At 38.5% G+C, this 19,780-nt stretch overlaps 1 protein-coding gene across 1 annotated transcript in view; it reads right to left on the reverse strand.

Moving 5' to 3' along the window:
- The window catches only part of LOC134582716 (vomeronasal type-2 receptor 26-like), a 94,778-nt gene that overhangs the window by 67,502 nt on the left and 7,496 nt on the right, over window positions 1-19,780 (reverse strand). The window contains exons 2-3 of the mRNA XM_063439359.1: window positions 10,778-10,901; window positions 1,599-1,896 (exon numbers count right to left, since the gene is read on the reverse strand). Of these exons, the coding sequence (XP_063295429.1) occupies window positions 1,599-1,896; window positions 10,778-10,901 (422 nt within the window). The remainder of the gene's footprint in view (window positions 1-1,598; window positions 1,897-10,777; window positions 10,902-19,780) is intronic.

The raw sequence follows: 19,780 nt of genomic DNA on the forward strand, positions 1-19,780 counted from the left end.
TTTGCTTCCCTCTCCTACCCTTATACTCGGCTCGGCTTTCGCTTACCTGTCTTCTCATTCCCTCGACCTCGGCTTGTCCCTGATCATTCTTTGTTCGCTTGACGTTAGTCCGGCCACTCTAAGGTCCGGTACACGTCTTTATAGTTTTAGTACACTGCGTGTTGGATCCCTGTCTTGATCCTGACATGGATATATTCTATGTTCTTGTGGTCTATGAAGACTGTAATGGAGTAAGTGGCACCTTCCAAGAGATGCTTCCATTTGTCAAAGACACTGTGTCATAATCACCAACAAGGTTTCTCCATTTATCTCCAATGTTGTAAATAAGTTCAGCATCAGTCAATGGCTCCGGTGGCAATATTGGAGACATTAACCTCAAGAAAATATGATTTCTTGAAATTGGATAATTGGAGAATAGGAGCTTATGTAAAGAAATATTTTCATAGATTAAATACTTTTGGGCTTTTTGGGCCAGGACCACTTGATACTTTTCTTAGTGATATTTGTAAGTGGTTGAACAACCTTCAATTTTTTGGGGATCCATTGCCACACATTCAGGTTTATTAATGAAGTCAAGGAACTCCACTTGCTGTGCTTCAAGGATGCATTTCTCTACTTTAGAATATAGATGGTTCTGACGTAGCCGTTTTTCACGACTTGGATTATTCTCAGTGTGGTGCAGTACCTCACAGTGCCACTACCTGTCTGTGATGCTGAGGCCTGTCCTGCATTTCCCTGTATCCAGGGTCCTGTCCTGCATTTCCCTGTATCCAGAGGCCTGCTCTGTGTTTCCCTGCATCCAGTTGCCTGCCCTGAGTTTCCCTGTATCCAGATGCCTGTCCTGCGTCTCCCTGTTTCCAAGAGGCCAGATAGTCTAAATCCAAGATAAATTTCATGATCTGGCATTAATTCCTACATGGGTGCATTACTGTCTACAAGTCCACCCATCTATGTACATAATTCCACATTTTCGTCAAGATGGCTTTATAACTGGTCTTGAGTGTCTCAACTCTCAAAGTTCATCTGTCATCCTTGAGTCATTTCCTTGTCACATATTTAACTACAAATATCCTAATTCAAAGATTCTATAAAACCATCATATTTCTTAGACTTCTTTGTAAGTTGTTCTTCCGTTTCAGGGATTTATCTGTAGTTCAGAGGGCACTTGGAGAAACATCCTTTTGAACCCTCTTGTTAAAACATATGTCTCTGAAAACAGTTTTTCTAATAGTCATCACTTCAGCTAAAAGACACCCAAAAATACACATAACACACATAGGAACCCCCACAAGTATTATATCCCTGGATAGCCTGGATCTGAGCGCCAAAATAGTGCTCAGATCCTGCAAACACGGCTGAATCACAATGGGGAAAAGTTTTGACCGACCGCACACGTGGAGTCGCCCAAAAATAATTCCATGGAAACCAAATTTAAAACATGTTTTTATATATGTTGGTGTAATAAATAGACGGAAATTGCAGTTGAACACATTCATAACAAAACTGCCAAAATAGCTTGTGTCCTCAAGTTCAAAACAAGCAAACTTAACATATTACAAGACTAAACATACATTGCCCCCTATTTTATTGTATTTTACCTGTGGAATTTTGTAAGAACCAAACATTCTGGCCAGCAGGAGAGTCACTTTGGAAGATATACCATCCACGAATCCCACCAGTTTCATTGATGTTCCGCAACGATAGTTAGGTATAGCTGAAGATGCTTTTTCTGTTGAAATGATGTTAAGTATTCCCTTCACTGCATAATTTTCACTAAAACAAGGGTCTGCAGTATAGAATCCAAGAGTTATATTAGGAAGAATTTCCAGATTCTCATTTATCTCAGAAATTGCAAATATGAAGGCCACCAAATTCTGGTAGGACATAAGATTTATCCTGAAAGGTTAAAATACATTTTTGTAAAATAAATTTGAAATTGTTAGATAAATATGCATATTCAAAGCATAAACTAGTTAATAATAGCAGCACCCCTAATAGTAAATAGTAAATTTGTGTTTTTATTGCATTAGAATAAAGATAGATGATTTATTCAATATTCCTGAATGTTTCTTCTTTTATTTAGCCGCCTTCTAGACATTACTTTCCTTGGTGGGGAACGCACCACCTATAGTGCATAGATTGAGCACAGTCTATTTTTGCTCTATGCTAGTTAGTAGTTTTCCATCTATTTGCACTTACCCATTTCACAGTGTGCACTATATTATTATTTTTCTCACTGCCACAGGGGACTCTGGAGCACTTCAGACCATGTCGCCAAAGCTTGACTGGGATGGGTCTCCTTCCAGGCAGGTATTGTTCCCTCTGCCTTTGCCTCCTCAGCTCTTCTCCCAGGCAGATATACACAACTCTGCCTAGACTGTGATCAGCTACTGCCTTTACAAAGGCACTTGTGACTCTCAGGCCTATTGTCATGCCTTTAAGATCACCCAAGTTCGCTGATCAGGAAGCTCCTCCTCCACGTCTGAAATAAGACGCTAACCTAATTGAATCCAGCCGCGCTGCCTTTGAAATGCTCAGTTATTTTGTAAACTTAGTGATTCAAAGTGGCATATTGAGCTCTTATTATCCTTTCCTTGGTGTATCGAACATGGACTGAATACTGACACTGCTGTCTTCAAAAATTACTGACTTTGGCTTGAAACTAAAAACAACACTTTGAATTCTACAAGCTTCACTTGAACATCAAAACATTTACCTAATTTAATTCACACTCTGCTTCCATCTCAGCAGTAAGAACTATCATCAATTATTGCAAGTATCAAACTTTCCTTTCTAACTCAAACTATTTCTAATATATTCTAATATTGATCATACACGTTAACCCTTCATCTGCTCACTGAATCTATCTGCTGATTAATTCAAGTTACTCTACAAATACAAGCTAACTCTTCATCTGCTTGCTACATCTACCTGCTTAGTCATTTAAGTTATTCATTACCAAACTGGTTATACTCCATTGAATTGTACTGGACTTTTATTCTCTTCAAATTTGTAATTGAATTAACTTCTAATAAATGTGTTCTAAATTTTTTCATAAACTGGTATTCATCCTTCAGTTTATATTATTGTTCAAATTGCAACTTATCTTCAATTAAGTATATTTAGGAAAAAATTATATTTATTATTTGTCTCTTAAAAATATACCCTTATTTAAAATAATTCTTCAATTGAGTTCATTCAAGAGAAACCAAAAATAATTTAACACCTAGCTATACCATAACTATACAATACGAAACTCAGTGATGCAGAAGACTGATTCCATTGACAAAAGAGACAAAGCACATTTGAATCCTAGAAAAAAAATCATATATAGGCCAAATTGTGGCAGTAAAAATGGTTATTTCACCAAAGCTCCAATACCTGTTCAGGAATGTACAGATACAAATCCCAAATGACTTCTTCCTGCGAACTCACAAAAACGTAGTAGCTTCAGTTAGTTTGGAATAACAAAAAAAACAAGCTTCAAGAAGAAACCAGCTGTTAGGATTCCCGCTACTTGTTATAAACATATTAGGTAAGGGATAACCTTGAGAACATATAGTTTTATAAAGGCATAGCATTAGCATTACTGAAGAAGTAACTTACTTTATGTGCAACACAAATAGAATTGATGAGGAAAATGATTTACAGATGGTACCTAGTTCCTACTAGATTAAAACATGTAGAGAAAGATGAAAACGGGAAGTGCTGGAGATATCAATCTGCTATTGGCACTATGCTACTCATATGGTGGAGCCTATTGTCTACTTATTTGGTGGGCATACAATCCATACTTCACAAAGCTACAGGTATTAAACAGCCAATCTCAGAAGGTTGATACTTATTTTATGCTACCGGAAGGTTTACCAAAACACATTAGGAAACTAATTATTCTGATATTAATAGTAGTGGCAAATACACTGATTGCAAGAAATTGGAGGTCAAACACACTAGGCTCGGATAGTGATCATATAATAAGGTCAATTTTAACAAAATGTAAGCAGTTCTGCTGAATAGTGTCCCTTCTCTCCCCCTTCTTTACTTCTTTTTCTTCTTCTTCTTTTTTTTTTACTTTTTATTTTTTCTTAATTGTACTATGTTCATTACTTGTTTGTTTTCAACGATTAATTGTTATGTTTTATAAAAAAAAGCAATAAAAGTGTGGCAGACCTGGCATTGGTCCCTGGGGTTGCCAAACTCATATTGAGTTCTTATGAACAAATCTGTATCCCTCTGTTCGGTAACCAAACAGAATGTGTGTGGTTTCCACTAGTTATTGACTTAGAACTCCAACCACCCCTGGCTATTAACCGCAATTAAGGAGTACTTGGGTGGCCGCTGTTTGAATAACCATGGTTTGCATAAGCCATTTTGTCTCCCAAACACAGGCAGCGGTACATGGAACTAATTTCAGCTACATGTTACCGCGAACCCCTGTCAAGATGGTACTGCTGCTTGTATATTTTCCCAAACAACTACACGAACCACGTTCAGGAGATATGATCTACCGACTGGGGGACAAATCACTACCAAAGAGCCAGGGGGAGCGTTCATTGTTGTTCATACAGGAACTCCAGAACCAAGACCGGTTACAGCCCTGGATTCTCTTGAACTCTTTCGGAGCATCTCCTCATGGACAGCCGGTGAAATCTTCTCCCGAATAGCGATCTTGTTCCACCAAACCAATATGAGTGCTTGTTGGATATGTTGTGCACTCAGATTCATTCTATTCGAGGACATAAGAATTGTGGGGTTCCTGTACTGTTTTCATTATGTTTTTAGGGTGTGTTATAAAAATTATATATTTTATGTAACTGAGAGATAATTGAGTTATCTAAAATTTCCAGCTCAATTCTCTCAGACCCAGTGTATCATGGGAAAATGCCCTGTCAACTTGTCCTGGAAACCACATACTATGGGGCTGCGGATAAAAAGCAGTGTGTGGGGTAATACAAATCAGTTGACTCTCAGAACTGTGAGTCGTCCAGTTAATGGGGGATGGGCTATATTCACTAACCAGTTCTTCCCTTCCAGCTCCAGAGAATTACAGCGGAGATGTTCAGTCTCAGTATTGCAGCTCAACGAATGTGTGATAAGTTATACAAGGTGTCAGGAATACCATTGCAAGCTAAAGAGATGTATTGGAGATGATGTGTACTTTAGTCATTGCTGCCGCCCAGAAGCAGTGGGAGTTTAAACGCAGGACTTAATTTTATATGATTGTATCACACAGCCATGTAACAATGCTGCCCATATCCCATATCTTCCCTATTAAGGCATAATAATCTGCCCCTATTTAATGCCAGATGCGGTTAAGGTGCTGGTCTATGCTGTTGTTCTCTCTAGGCAAAATGTTTTGTTTCATTGCAATGTTTATTATTTAAACAATTTAATAGAAAAACTTCAAAAAAAAACCTATAATAAAATAGGCTAATCTAAATCTAATAAAGGGTCCCTATAATATAAGGGGCTAATCTAAATCTAATAAAGGGACCCCTATAATATAACAGGCGAATCTAAATCTAATAAAGGGCCCCTATAATATAACAGGCAAATCTAAATCTAATAAAGGCTCCCTTTAACCCCTTAAGGACCAAACTTCTGGAATAAAAGGGAATCATGACATGTCACACATGTCATGTGTCCTTAAGGGGTTAAGATAATAGGCTAATCTAAATCTCATAAAGGATCCCTATAATATAACAGGCTTATCTAAATCTAATAAAGGGTCCCCTATAATATAATAGACTAATCTAAATATAATAAAGGGTCCCCTATAATATAATAGGCTAATCTAAATCTAATAAAGGGTCCCCTATAATATAATAGGCTAATCTAAATCTAATAAAGGGTCCCTATAATATAACAGGCTAATCTAAATCTAATAAAGGGTCCCCTATAATATAATAGGCTAATCTAAATCTAATAAAGGGACCCCTATAATATAATAGACTAATCTAAATCTAATAACGGGTCCCCTATAATATAATAGGCTAATCTAAATCTAATAAAGGGTCCCCTATAATATAATAGACTAATCTAAATCTAATAAAGGGTCCCTATAATATAATAGGCTAATCTAAATCTAATAAAGGGACCCATATAATATAACAGGCTAATCTAAATCTAATAAAGGGACCCCTATAATATAACAGGCTAATCTAAATCTAATAAAGGGACCCCTATAATATAATAGGCTAATCTAAATCTAATAAAGGGCCCCTATAATATAATAGGCTAATCTAAATCTAATAAAGGGTCCCTATAATATAACAGGCTAATCTAAATCTAATAAAGGACCCTTATAATATAACAGGCTAATCTAAATCTAATAAAGGGTCTCTATAATATAATAGGCTAATCTAAATCTAATAAAGGGTCCCCTATAATATAATAGGCTAATCTAAATCTAATGAAGGGACCCCTATAATATAACAGGCTAATCTAAATCTAATAAAGGGACCCCTATAAAATAATAGGCTAATCTAAATCTAATAAAGGGCCCCTATAATATAATAGGCTAATCTAAATCTAATAAAGGGTCCCTATAATATAGTAGGCTAATCTAAATCTAATAAAGGCTCCTTATAATATAATAGGCTAATCTAAATCTAATAAAGGCTCCCTATAATATAACAGGCTAATCTAAATCTAATAAAGGGTCCCCTATAATATAATAGGCTAATCTAAATCTAATAAAGGGCCCCCTATAATATAGTAGGCTAATCTAAATCTAATAAAGGCTCCTTATAATATAATAGGCTAATCTAAATCTAATAAAGGGTCCCCTATAATATAGTAGGCTAATCTAAATCTAATAAAGGCTCCCTATAATATAACAGGCTAATCTAAATCTAATAAAGGGACCCCTATAATATAACAGGCTAATCTAAATCTAATAAAGGGTCCCCTATAATATAATAGGCTAATCTAAATCTAATAAAGGGTCCCTATAATATAATAGGCTAATCTAAATCTAATAAAGGGACCCATATAATATAACAGGCTAATCTAAATCTAATAAAGGGACCCCTATAATATAACAGGCTAATCTAAATCTAATAAAGGGACCCCTATAATATAATAGGCTAATCTAAATCTAATAAAGGGCCCCTATAATATAATAGGCTAATCTAAATCTAATAAAGGGTCCCTATAATATAACAGGCTAATCTAAATCTAATAAAGGACCCTTATAATATAACAGGCTAATCTAAATCTAATAAAGGGTCTCTATAATATAATAGGCTAATCTAAATCTAATAAAGGGTCCCCTATAATATAATAGGCTAATCTAAATCTAATAAAGGGACCCCTATAATATAACAGGCTAATCTAAATCTAATAAAGGGACCCCTATAAAATAATAGGCTAATCTAAATCTAATAAAGGGCCCCTATAATATAATAGGCTAATCTAAATCTAATAAAGGGTCCCTATAATATAGTAGGCTAATCTAAATCTAATAAAGGCTCCTTATAATATAATAGGCTAATCTAAATCTAATAAAGGCTCCCTATAATATAACAGGCTAATCTAAATCTAATAAAGGGTCCCCTATAATATAATAGGCTAATCTAAATCTAATAAAGGGTCCCCTATAATATAGTAGGCTAATCTAAATCTAATAAAGGCTCCTTATAATATAATAGGCTAATCTAAATCTAATAAAGGGTCCCCTATAATATAGTAGGCTAATCTAAATCTAATAAAGGCTCCCTATAATATAACAGGCTAATCTAAATCTAATAAAGGGACCCCTATAATATAACAGGCTAATCTAAATCTAATAAAGGGTCCCCTATAATATAATAGGCTAATCTAAATCTAATAAAGGGTCCCCTATAATATAGTAGGCTAATCTAAATCTAATAAAGGCTCCCTATAATATAACAGGCTAATCTAAATCTAATAAAGGGACCCCTATAATATAACAGGCTAATCTAAATCTAATAAAGGGCCCCTATAATATAATAGGCTAATCTAAATCTCATAAAGGGCCCCTATAATATAACAGGCTAATCTAAATCTAATAAAGGGTCCCCTATAATATAACAGGCTAATCTAAATCTAATAAAGGGTCCCCTATAATATAATATGCTAATCTAAATATAATAAAGGCTCCCTATAATATAATAGGCTAATCTAAATATAATAAAGGGTCTCTATAATATAATAGGCTAATCTAAATCTAATAAAGGACCCCTATAATATAACAGGCTAATCTAAATCTAATAAAGGGACCCCTATAATATAATAGGCTAATCTAAATATAATAAAGGGTCCTTATAATATAATAGGTTAATCTAACTCTAGTAAAGGGTCCCCTATAATATAACAGGCTAATCTAAATATAATAAAGGGTCCCAATAATATAATAGGCTAATCTAAATCTAATAAAGGGTCCCTATAATATAACAGGCTAATCTAAATCTAATAAAGGGTCCCCTATAATATAATATAATAGGCTAATCTAAATATAATAAAGGGTCTCTATAATATAATAGGCTAATCTAAATATAATAAAGGGTCCTTATAATATAATAGGCTAATCTAAATCTAATAAAGGGTCCCTATAATATAACAGGCTAATCTAAATCTAATAAAGGATCCCTATAATATAATATGCTAATCTAAATATAATAACGGCTCCATATAATATAACAGGCTAATCTAAATATAATAAAGGCTCCCTATAATATAATAGGCTAATCTAAATATAATAAAGGGTCTCTATAATATAATAGGCTAATCTAAATATAATAAAGGGTCCTTATAATATAATAGGTTAATCTAACTCTAGTAAAGGGTCCCCTATAATATAACAGGCTAATCTAAATATAATAACGGCTCCATATAATATAATAGGCTAATCTAAATATAATAAAGGGTCCCTATAATATAACAGGCTAATCTAAATCTAATAAAGGGTCCCAATAATATAATAGGCTAATCTAAATCTAATAAAGGGTCCCTATAATATAACAGGCTAATCTAAATCTAATAAAGGGTCCCTATAATATAATAGGCTAATCTAAATATAATAAAGGGTCTCTATAATATAATAGGCTAATCTAAATATAATAAAGGGTCCTTATAATATAATAGGCTAATCTAAATCTAATAAAGGGTCCCTATAATATAACAGGCTAATCTAAATATAATAAAGGGTCCCTATAATATAACAGGCTAATCTAAATCTAATAAAGGATCCCTATAATATAATATGCTAATCTAAATATAATAACGGCTCCATATAATATAACAGGCTAATCTAAATATAATAAAGGCTCCCTATAATATAATAGGCTAATCTAAATATAATAAAGGGTCTCTATAATATAATAGGCTAATCTAAATATAATAAAGGGTCCTTATAATATAATAGGTTAATCTAACTCTAGTAAAGGGTCCCCTATAATATAACAGGCTAATCTAAATATAATAACGGCTCCATATAATATAACAGGCTAATCTAAATCTAATAAAGGGTCTCTATAATATAATAGGCTAATCTAAATATAATAACGGCTCCATATAATATAATAGGCTAATCTAAATATAATAAAGGGTCTCTATAATATAATAGGCTAATCTAAAGATAATAAAGGGTCTCTATAATATAATAGGCTAATCTAAATATAATAAAGGGGCCCCTATAATATAACAGGCTAATCTAAATCTAATAAAGGACCCCTATAATATAACAGGCTAATCTAAATATAATAACGGCTCCATATAATATAATAGGCTAATCTAAATATAATAAAGGGTCTCTATAATATAATAGGCTAATCTAAATATAATAACGGCTCCATATAATATAACAGGCTAATCTAAATCTAATAAAGGGTCTCTATAATATAATAGGCTAATCTAAATATAATAACGGCTCCATATAATATAATAGGCTAATCTAAATATAATAAAGGGTCTCTATAATAAAATAGGCTAATCTAAATATAATAAAGGGTCCTTATAATATAATAGGTTAATCTAACTCTAGTAAAGGGTCCCCTATAATGTAATAGGCTATGTTCATGAGAGCTTTTGAAATGTCCATGTGGCTTGTCTGCAGATATTTAGACAAGGCAACCCTCTTAGGTAGGTCCTACACTGACCTTTCACCTTGCTTCCTTGAGCTTCTGGCAAATATCTCTAACGAGACAGAGAGGGGTATTTTTTATATAAACCCCTATATACTTTTTAACCCTTAATAGGGAACACATGGGATGGGCGGCAGCATTGTAACATAGCGGTGTGAAACACAAAGTGAATACAAATACAAAAAAATAAGTCCTGCGCTCAAACTCCCATCACTCCTGGGAGGCAGCAACCATAGTACACATCAGCCCCTATACATACAGTAAAAAACAAAGAAAAAAATGACATGCGCTCTCTCCAAAATCCCTATGTATAGTTAAACAAATGGAGGTTATGTAGTTACTCCAATGGCCATTTGAGGGATGACCACCTGCCAACGTCAAGGCAAACCTCTTAGGTAGGTCCTACACTGACCTTTCACCTTGCTTCCTTGAGCTGCTGGCAAAAATATCTCTAACAAGACAGAGAGGGGTATTTTTCTGAACCCCTACATGCTTAATAACCCTTAATAGGAAACACATGGGGTGGGCGGCAGCATTATACCATGGCTGTGTAATACAAATAGTACTGTTTAGAGAAATTACATTTTGTGATCATAATTTATCCCAATTTCCTTAAAGAAGTTTAACATTTTCCTTGGTTCAGATATTTGGTAAAAATAAGACATACTTACTTAACACATGTATATGTGTTTAATTCAGCAGGACGCAGTCGATAATCATAAGTGGTAAGCGTTGAGGCCACATTTACAGTGATGAGTCCTCCGATAATAAAATCGCCATCCTGGTTGTATCTTTCTGAGAGAGGAACATTCAAAACACAGCCTGATTCATCTAAACTTCTCACAAAATAAGGAAATGCTACCAAAATATAAAAGGCAAAGAGTTCGAAATACATTGTATAAAATAAAATAATCTGTAATTTTCTTCTTTAGTGGAATCCTGTCGATCGGGGAGATATTGATGTGCAGAGAGCTATGCCGGATGTCCAGCACAGATTAACACATCTTGTGTGATGGCATGGCCTCCTCCGCACGATGGCTGCTCTTACTGCTGAAATCAGCATCTTTTATCCTCTGTAGTACTCTCTACGGTGTCTCTTCTATGTAATTAACTCAGGTATAAATCATGGAAATTATACAGTACGGAAAATGCAACTTAGAATTTTAATAATTGGCTACGAAAAAAATGATTCAATGAAAAACATATTTATATTAAAAGTTATCAATAAACTAAAGCAAACTGATAATTTACATAAAACATATATTTATAAACCGTCCAAGAGAGGGGTGTAGATGAGGCCACTAAATTTAAATCTTTAATAAAGAATTTGTCTTTGTACCTTCTCTATTTACTGTCTACATTGTACAAATGCTATCCAGATATGAAGAAATCACTGTATTTACATAGGAGCTCCAATTTAGATATTTACTAAATGCCAATCTGCCAGAAAATGATTGTTATGCTCCATCCTATCAGCGGTGAAAGGGCTGAATATATGGCAGTTACCTCCTAGGAAGCCTGCCCCATAAAAATACATTCATGGGATATAGGGTCTATTACACAAAGGCTTGCTTCCTCAACATAGCTAATAATGGCTAGTATTTAATGAAATAATAAGCCTGCCAATATAGCTGTGATAGTGCCCTGTTGATGTATGTCTATGGAGAGAAATCTCTTTTAAATGTTTAGCTATGTGATAATACTTTTATTTTTCTTTCTATAGCTGAACTGCAACTTCCAGATTGTGCTTTTACGCACAGACCCCAGCAGGGAGTCTCCATTGTATTCAACACAAGCCCCTCCCAGGAATCCCTGGGCCTGGGAGATAATTAAGTTAAAGACCGGTAAGCTAATTATCTCCCAGGAACAGAGAGCCCAACACAAAACATACAAACTTAAAAGTACCCCAAAACATCATAAAAACATTCAACAACCCTACATATTATACATCCCCAAATAGCTGTGATCTCAGCGCCCAAGTTGTACAAATAGCGTTCAGATCAATGCAGTGTAGGGGAATGCCACTGGATTAAAGTTCTGACTGGCTGCACACATGGTCCTATGCCCAAAATAGTTCCAGGGTGTTTGGTGTTTTGGCCGGTTTACTTTAGGGAGCTCCTGTGGCTGAAATATCATGCCAAAAACAGTTCCATAACATTTACGGCGGGTGACCGGGGACCCACAATGTCCTCATGCAGAAATTAGTTTCATAGCGGTCACGGCTACAAACCACTGAGGACCATTTGTGGGTTTGGTTCCTGCGAACGGCCGCCAGGGAGCTAGCGTTCAGTTCCATTTGAATGAAGGGAAAGTGACAAACCAGGGGCACCCAGAGAAAGCTACTAATGGTGGCTGGGCAGGGTAAATCCCAAACAGTGTCTCAGACCTGGACCATAGTCGGTGGGCAGGAGGCCAGCTTCCACACTCCTCCAGGAGTTTGTGGCAAATGTTTGTGGGAAGGAGCGTTTGTCACAGTTACACAAAGATACATACATATCCCCACACTGACACACAGTGGGGGAACTAATGCAGAAAGGGCCATGGTGCATCATATTTTGTAGGACCCCCTCTAGTGCCAAAGAGAGGCCAAAAGGTAGATCAACATCTGTTGTACAACTCCAATAATGCTATTATTATTATTATTATTATTATTTATATAGATCCAACAAATTCAACAGCGCTGTACAATGGGTGGACTAACAGACACGTTTTTGTAACCAGACAGGTTGGACGCACAGGAACAGAGGGATTGAGGGCCCTGCTCAATAAGCTTACATGCTAGAGGGAGTGGGGTATAGTGACACAAGAAGTCAGGATAATATTAGAGAAGTAAATTGCCCATCCTTGCAAAGTTGTCTTTGCAAGCAGTGTTTGTGCTTTTGAATGTAAGCATGTCTTTGTATAAAGTATATGTGTGCATGTAGGGGTGTATTTGTACGTACTGTTGCCATTGGAATGCAGTGGTGTACTCATGTGTAGTGTTTGCGTTTGTGTACAAGGGTGTGTAGGATGTTGTATGTTGTGTTGGCTTTTAAATGCAGGTGTCTTTTTGTGTGTAGTATTTCTGTTTGATTGAAGTGGGTGCTTGTGTATTATTTTAGTGTTTTAATAAAAAGGGTGTGTTTATATGTAATGCTTGAGTCCCATTGCGGGTGTGTGTTTGGATATAATATCGGCATTCATACCACTATTTAAAATAACTGAACTGAACCTTGGGGGACACCAACAGTTGAGGAGAAGAAGCAAAACCAGAGAAAAAAAAACACTGAAAGAGCGCTGGGAGAGGTAGGATGAGCACCAGGAGAGAGCAGTATCTTGTAGACCGATATTGCGGAGGATGAGAAGACGCTGTTGATGATCAACAGTGTCAAAAGCCGCAGACAGGTCAAGGAGAATTAGGATAGAGTAGTGACCACGAGATTTTGCAGGGAGTAGATCATTGGATACTTTGGTCAGTGCCATTTCCACAGAGTGCTTAGCGCGGAAACCTGACTGAAGCGGGTCTAGCAGAGAGTTGGACTCGAGTAAGTCTGTCAATCTCGTATACACAATTCGTTCAAGGATCTTGGATGCAAAAGGCAGTAGCGAGATAGGACGATAGTTGGATGGGGAGTTAGGGTCAAGATTGGGCTTCTTTAGAATTGAGGTTACAGTTGCATGTTTGAAGGGCGATGGAAATATACCAGAGGTGAGAGAGAGATTGAGAATTTTAGTGAGAGGTGGAGAAAGAGAAGAAGACAGAGTATGGATGAGATGCGAGGGAACTGGATCTAGGGAGCAGGTGGTGGGGCGGGAGCACTGGAGAAGAGCAGGAACCTCTTCCAATGTAGCAGGTGCAAATGAACATAGAACAGCAGAGGGAGTGAAGTTAGGGGAAGTATAGTAAGGGGGAGAAGAAAGATAGGAGATCTCTTCTCTGATTGTAGAGATCTTGTCAGTGAAGTGAGTTGCAAAGTCTGAGGCGGTCAAGTTAGTGGGTGGAGGAGGAACAGCAGGGCCTAGAAGAGAGTTAAATGTGTGAAATAGTCATTTGGGTTTGTGGGAGAGTGTGGTTATGAAGGTATTGAAGTAATTAACTTTTGCAGAGAAAAGAGCCAAGCTGTATGAGCTCAGCATAAATTTATAGTGGAGAAAGTCAGATGCACAGTGAGACTTTCTCCAACAGCGTTCTGGAGCATTTTTGGAGGTATCAAGTGAGCTTGTTGTGCCAGGGTTGTTGTTGGGGGCGCCTGCGGTATTTAAATGTACAAGGTGCCATGATGTCTAGTTGAGAGGAGAGGGTGGAATTGTAGAAGGAGGTTGCAGAACTAGGACAGGTGAGGTTTGAGATAGGTAAAAGGAGAGTTTGGAGATTAGTGGAGAAATGCTCTAGGTCAAGACATTGGAGGTTTCTGTGAGAGTGATGTTCAATTGTGGTCTCAGGTATGCCAATGTCAAAAGTCAGCAGATGGTGGTCAGATAGAGGAAAAGGAATATTGGAAAGATTAGAGGCAGTACAGAGGTTGGTGAAGGCAAAATCAAGAGTGTTTCCTGCTGTATGGGTTGCTAAATTGGACCATTGTGTAAGTCCAAAGGAGGAGGTTACAGAGAGCAGACGAGAGGCATCAGTGCAATTGGGGTTGTTGATTGGGATATTGAAATCCCCAAGTATAAGGGAAGGAGTACTAGATGAGAGGAAGTGGGGAAGCCAGGAAGAAAAGTGCTCAATAAATAGTCTAGGATAACCAGGGGGGCGGTAGATAATAGCAATTCTTAAAGGAGTGGGTTTAAATAAGTGGGCAGTGTGAACTTCAAAAGAAGAAAAGGATAGGGCAGGGGGAGTTATGATTGGTTGAAAGGTACATTGATGGGAGAGAAGGATGCCTATGCCGCCTCCATTACAGTTGAGTCTGGGAGTGTGAGAGAATTGTAGCCCACCAAAACATAAAGAGGCAGGAGTAGCGCTATCAGAGGGGGACAGCCAGGTCTCTGTAAGTGAAAGCAGTGTGAGTGTGTTTGAGATGAAAAAGTCATGTATGGTTGTTGATTTTTTTAAATTACTGCAGATGGAGCGGGCATTCCAGAGTGCACAATGAATTTTGGTAAAGGGCAGGGTATTGTGATGAGGGTTGTGGGGTTTATTCAGGGATTGCTGACAGATATCAGTGTTACAATGTTACTGTCACGGTAGTATAACCCAACACGCAAGAATAGTCCAACGAGAGACAAGATAACAAGATACGTCTTACCGGGCCTTAGAAGGGCCGGACTCGACGTGGACAGGAAAAGAGTCAAGAAAGAGCCGAGGTCAAGGGAACAGAGAGACAGCGTAAACAAGAACAAGCCAAGGACTGGTACACAGGTGTCAGGAAACCGGTGAACAAGACAAATCAGGGATAAAGAGAAAAACGGAGTCAGGCACAAAGCCAAGGTCAAGCACAAAAAAAACACAACTACACAGAGCAAGCACTAAAGGGAACTGAATCAGAAACCACGATAGGGCAGGGAGCTAAGGGAAAGGTGAGTATAAATACCTAATAGTTTAATTTGATTGGCCCTTGTCATATACACGCCCCCAAAATGTGAGTGTATGGGGAATGTGGAATGACATGGGCCAATGGGAGACCTTTTTTATTTTTGGCTCCCACTGTCCCTTTAAAAGTGCGCCCGCTATGCTCGGCGCGCCCCCAGTGCCAGGCGAGTCATGTGGCCGCTTCTCGTGGTCAGTGCACGCCTCCCCGTCGGACGAGCCGCGCACGGCTCGTGCAGTTGCAGGACCGTGCGAGGCGGGGAAAGAGGACTTAGCCCGGCCCCTGGAGAGGGTAAGTACCGCTACAGTTACAATGTAAATGTTAATTTTGAAAAACAAAATGGTTTGGAAAAAGCAAAGTTCTACTTATAGCCCTATAACTTTCAAAAAAAAGCTAAAAACATGTTAACATTGGGCATTTCTAAACTCAGGACAAAATTTAGAAACTATTTAGCATGGGTGTTTTTTGGTGGTTGTAGATGCGCAACAGATTTTGGGGGTCAAAGTTAGAAAAGGTTAGTTTTTTTACATTATTTCATCATATTTTATAGTAAATTATATGATATGATGAAAATAATGTTATCTTTAGAAAGACCATTTCGTGGCCAGAAAAACTGAATTTAATATGTGTGGGTACAGTAAATGAGTAAGAGGAAAATTACAGCTAAACACAAACACCGCAGAAATGTAAAAAGAGCCCTGGTCCTTAACGGTAAGAAAATTTAAAAACGGTCTGATCAGTAAGGGGTTAAAGCCACTAGCCAGGTAGTATGTCTTAATCCATTTGATCAAGTCTGTTTAGATGAAACGCGTTATGGATATTTATTTCTGTGTATTTTAAAGCTAAATAAAGTTTTTTTGGTTACTTATTTGTGCCAATAATCTTTTTTTAAATACACTTTTTGCTATTTTACCTTCTCCTGGCTTTCTACTAACTAGTAATCCAATATATCCTAGGTGGGGATCATACCACTAACGCTGACTTCAGAGAGCAGTTAGCCTGCTCTACTCTTGTGAGTAGTATTTTATTAATTTATTTTTTATATTTTATACAGTGAGCACTATCAGTTGTCTCTTTTTACCCCTCTCCTGAGTGTTGGACATACCCCTCACGGAAGGCATCTACTATATATCCCATAAGCAGGGATTATACCGCTGTACGCCCTCCACGTTAGAGCTAGTTATAAGCTCCTACAAATGTGAGTTTACTACCATCTTTTTCCGTATAGCGAATATATTGGATTGTACATATTGCACTATTGTGTGGTGGAATCTCGGTAAAAATAAATTTAGTAGGCCGAGATTACCACGTGGCATGTGTACGTGCATATGCTGACGTATCGATCAGTTGGTTGCACGAGGCAAGATACGATCAGTAGTGTACGGAGCATGTGCAAGAATACAGGATATAGTATTCCCCTCCTCCATTGTGCTGGACAGGCCATGCGGTCAAACAGGAAGTTAATTCTTATTTGTGTTGATTGGTTAAGAGAATGTGCGGGTGGAGCTTAATATGGGAGGAGTTATGTGCCTATATAAGGAGCCTGCACTATTGTCCGGGGCTCAGAACTTGCTGTATTTTGGTGACATTAGTCCCTCTGAGTCCCGATCGGTGATCCAATAAAGAATCTCTTCCTTCCTGAAGAAACCTGTGTCCATCTCTCTGTGCTTCGCTTCCGTCAGTTTCTCCGGTATCATTTGGTGCATTGGCCGGGAAGCTCATCGTTCAACGGTAGCTGAGAGGCAGAGGCGTGAGACGGTCTATCTTTGCCCACGTTCTCTACGGCTGCACCCCTGAACTTCTGCGTGGACCTCCCTTCGTCTCGGCGCCACTGGTCCGTTGTCCAGGAGATCATCGGCCTCTACGTGAGAAGTGCTGGGGTGTCCCCGTCGATGAGTGTGAACTCAGGTTCAGGAACGAGGAGGTAAGACAACTGCTGTTTTAGACGGCAGGACCCACTAGGGGTATACCGATTGTGCGGTAGGCCCAAAGGGGTTTTGAATCTGTGTATCTGCCCCCTCTGTCGGAGGGAAGGAGCGAAGGCGCACCGCTCGATCGAACGCTCTTTAGTCAGACCGTTTGATTTTGTTAGTCAGGCGGGGTCCTGGTGTAAATAGCCCTAGCTGGACACCGGTGTCTTGTCTAGACTAGCGTTCTAGGGTGTATATTACGTTCGCTAGGTCGGAGGGACCGGGAGACTAAGCGGCGCCTGTGTAAATTCGGTTCGCTAGCTCTCAACCTATCTGGGCTAAGTGGGAAGGCGTGTAAATTTGGAACCCACTAGACTTTTGATAGTGCGACTAAGAGGCGCCTGTGTAAATTCGGTTCTCTAGCTCGCTATATGTGGTGATTGGGCAGTGTGGCTAACCAAAACGGGTGTATATAGTTTTAGGTAGTCCATTCAAGGTACTGGCCAATAGTTTAGTTGGGAATTGTAAATGTGATAAAGATTGTTTAGTAAAGTGTATATCTTGTTAGATAGCGCGAGCTCAGCCGTCTAGCGAGAGTGTTAATAGTGTGTTGCTGTATTATAGTGCACGGTACCATAACCCTGTATATTTACTGACACTGTATATAAGTACTAATCATTGTCGTCTATTGCATGTTTTAACACCATAACCACTAATAATTGTATTGTGACCTTAACTTGTGCTTTGACCTATGCTAACCGTACTGTAACCGCTATTTGTAAAAGACGATGTTACTGGGGTGTGTTATAGACGGGTAATTCGTATATAGAGAATTATAGCGTGGGTGACTGTATAGTTTCGCCAAAGGGCATAATATTGATTATATAGTGACTGGTGTAACAGCTGTGTGTGTACGGGAATTCCCTGAGTGTTTATTGTATTATTGTGTACGTTTCACTTGGTAACCGTACCACGTGGTGCTGTTGCCAGAGGAAACGGGTGTGACTGTTGAATAGTACGCGTGTATAGTATTCGTTGTCGACGACGTTCCATTGTTAAGTATGGGTGCGTCGCAGTCAACGATTCCGGATCCCTTAGGTTGTATGGTGAAGAATTTTAAAAAGGGATTCAAAACATGTGATTTTGGGGTTAAAATGTCTCCTGTACGTTTGGTCACTTTGTGTACTAGGGAGTGGCCTACTTTGGTTGCGGCATGGCCGCCACGTGGCAGTTTGGATCCAACTCTGGTACAGCGCTTACACGTGGCTGTATCAGGTAGGCCTGAACTTTACGGCCAGTTTCCTTATATTGATTGTTGGAGACAGGCCATAAATGACTCGCCAAAATGGCTTCAGACATGCCACGAGGAGCAATGTCGCCTCATGGTAGCTAGGACTTGTTTGTCCACTAGGACTGGTGTTAGGCCCATTTTGGACACGCCCCCTGAGTCCGAGATCCCTTTGCCGCCCCCTTACTTTCCGTTAAGAGGAAGTGACGCAAATGCAGGAAGTCCTGCAACCCTCCCCTCATTACCCTCATCCACTTCCGCTTCCTCCTCCAGTACAGAATCCACCCCCTCTCGTACTAAATCTCCCCTTCCGGAATCAGAACCAACCCCCATTAAATCCGAATATCCTGATTTGGCGCCACTTCAGACTTCCGGTCAAGCTTCTTCTAGCTCGACTCGAAGTGTTTTATTTACAACCTTTTCCCAAAACCAAGTTCCCACATCCCCATGCCCTATCTCTCCCCGACCGGAACCCATGACTGACGCCCCTCTACGTAGCCCCATCCAAACCCGACAACTGACCGGTACCCAACAATTAAAGCACTATCAGATGCCTCTTCGCCTGAATCCCGGGTCAGCCTATATCGATGCCGCAGGACAAATGGCACATGCTGACCCAGTCTTCGTATATGTCCCATTCACTACAACCGATCTCTTAAACTGGAAGACCCACAATTCCTCGTATACTGAGAAACCACAAGCTATGACTGATCTGTTCACCTCAATAGTACAGACACATAATCCGACATGGGCTGATTGCCAGCAGTTATTAATGACTTTGTTTAACAATGAGGAAAGGACAAGAATTAATCAAGCAGCCATTAAAGCACTAGAGGATAGAGCCCGTGCTTTGAACCAAGCTAATCCAGCAGCATGGGCCGCAACACATTATCCCAACACCGATCCCGATTGGAACGTAAATGGTGCTGATATGGTTCAACTCAGAGCCTATAGAGACGCTATAAT

The sequence above is a fragment of the Pelobates fuscus genome, chromosome 13, assembly GCF_036172605.1.
Source record: "Pelobates fuscus isolate aPelFus1 chromosome 13, aPelFus1.pri, whole genome shotgun sequence".
NCBI lineage: Eukaryota > Metazoa > Chordata > Amphibia > Anura > Pelobatidae > Pelobates > Pelobates fuscus.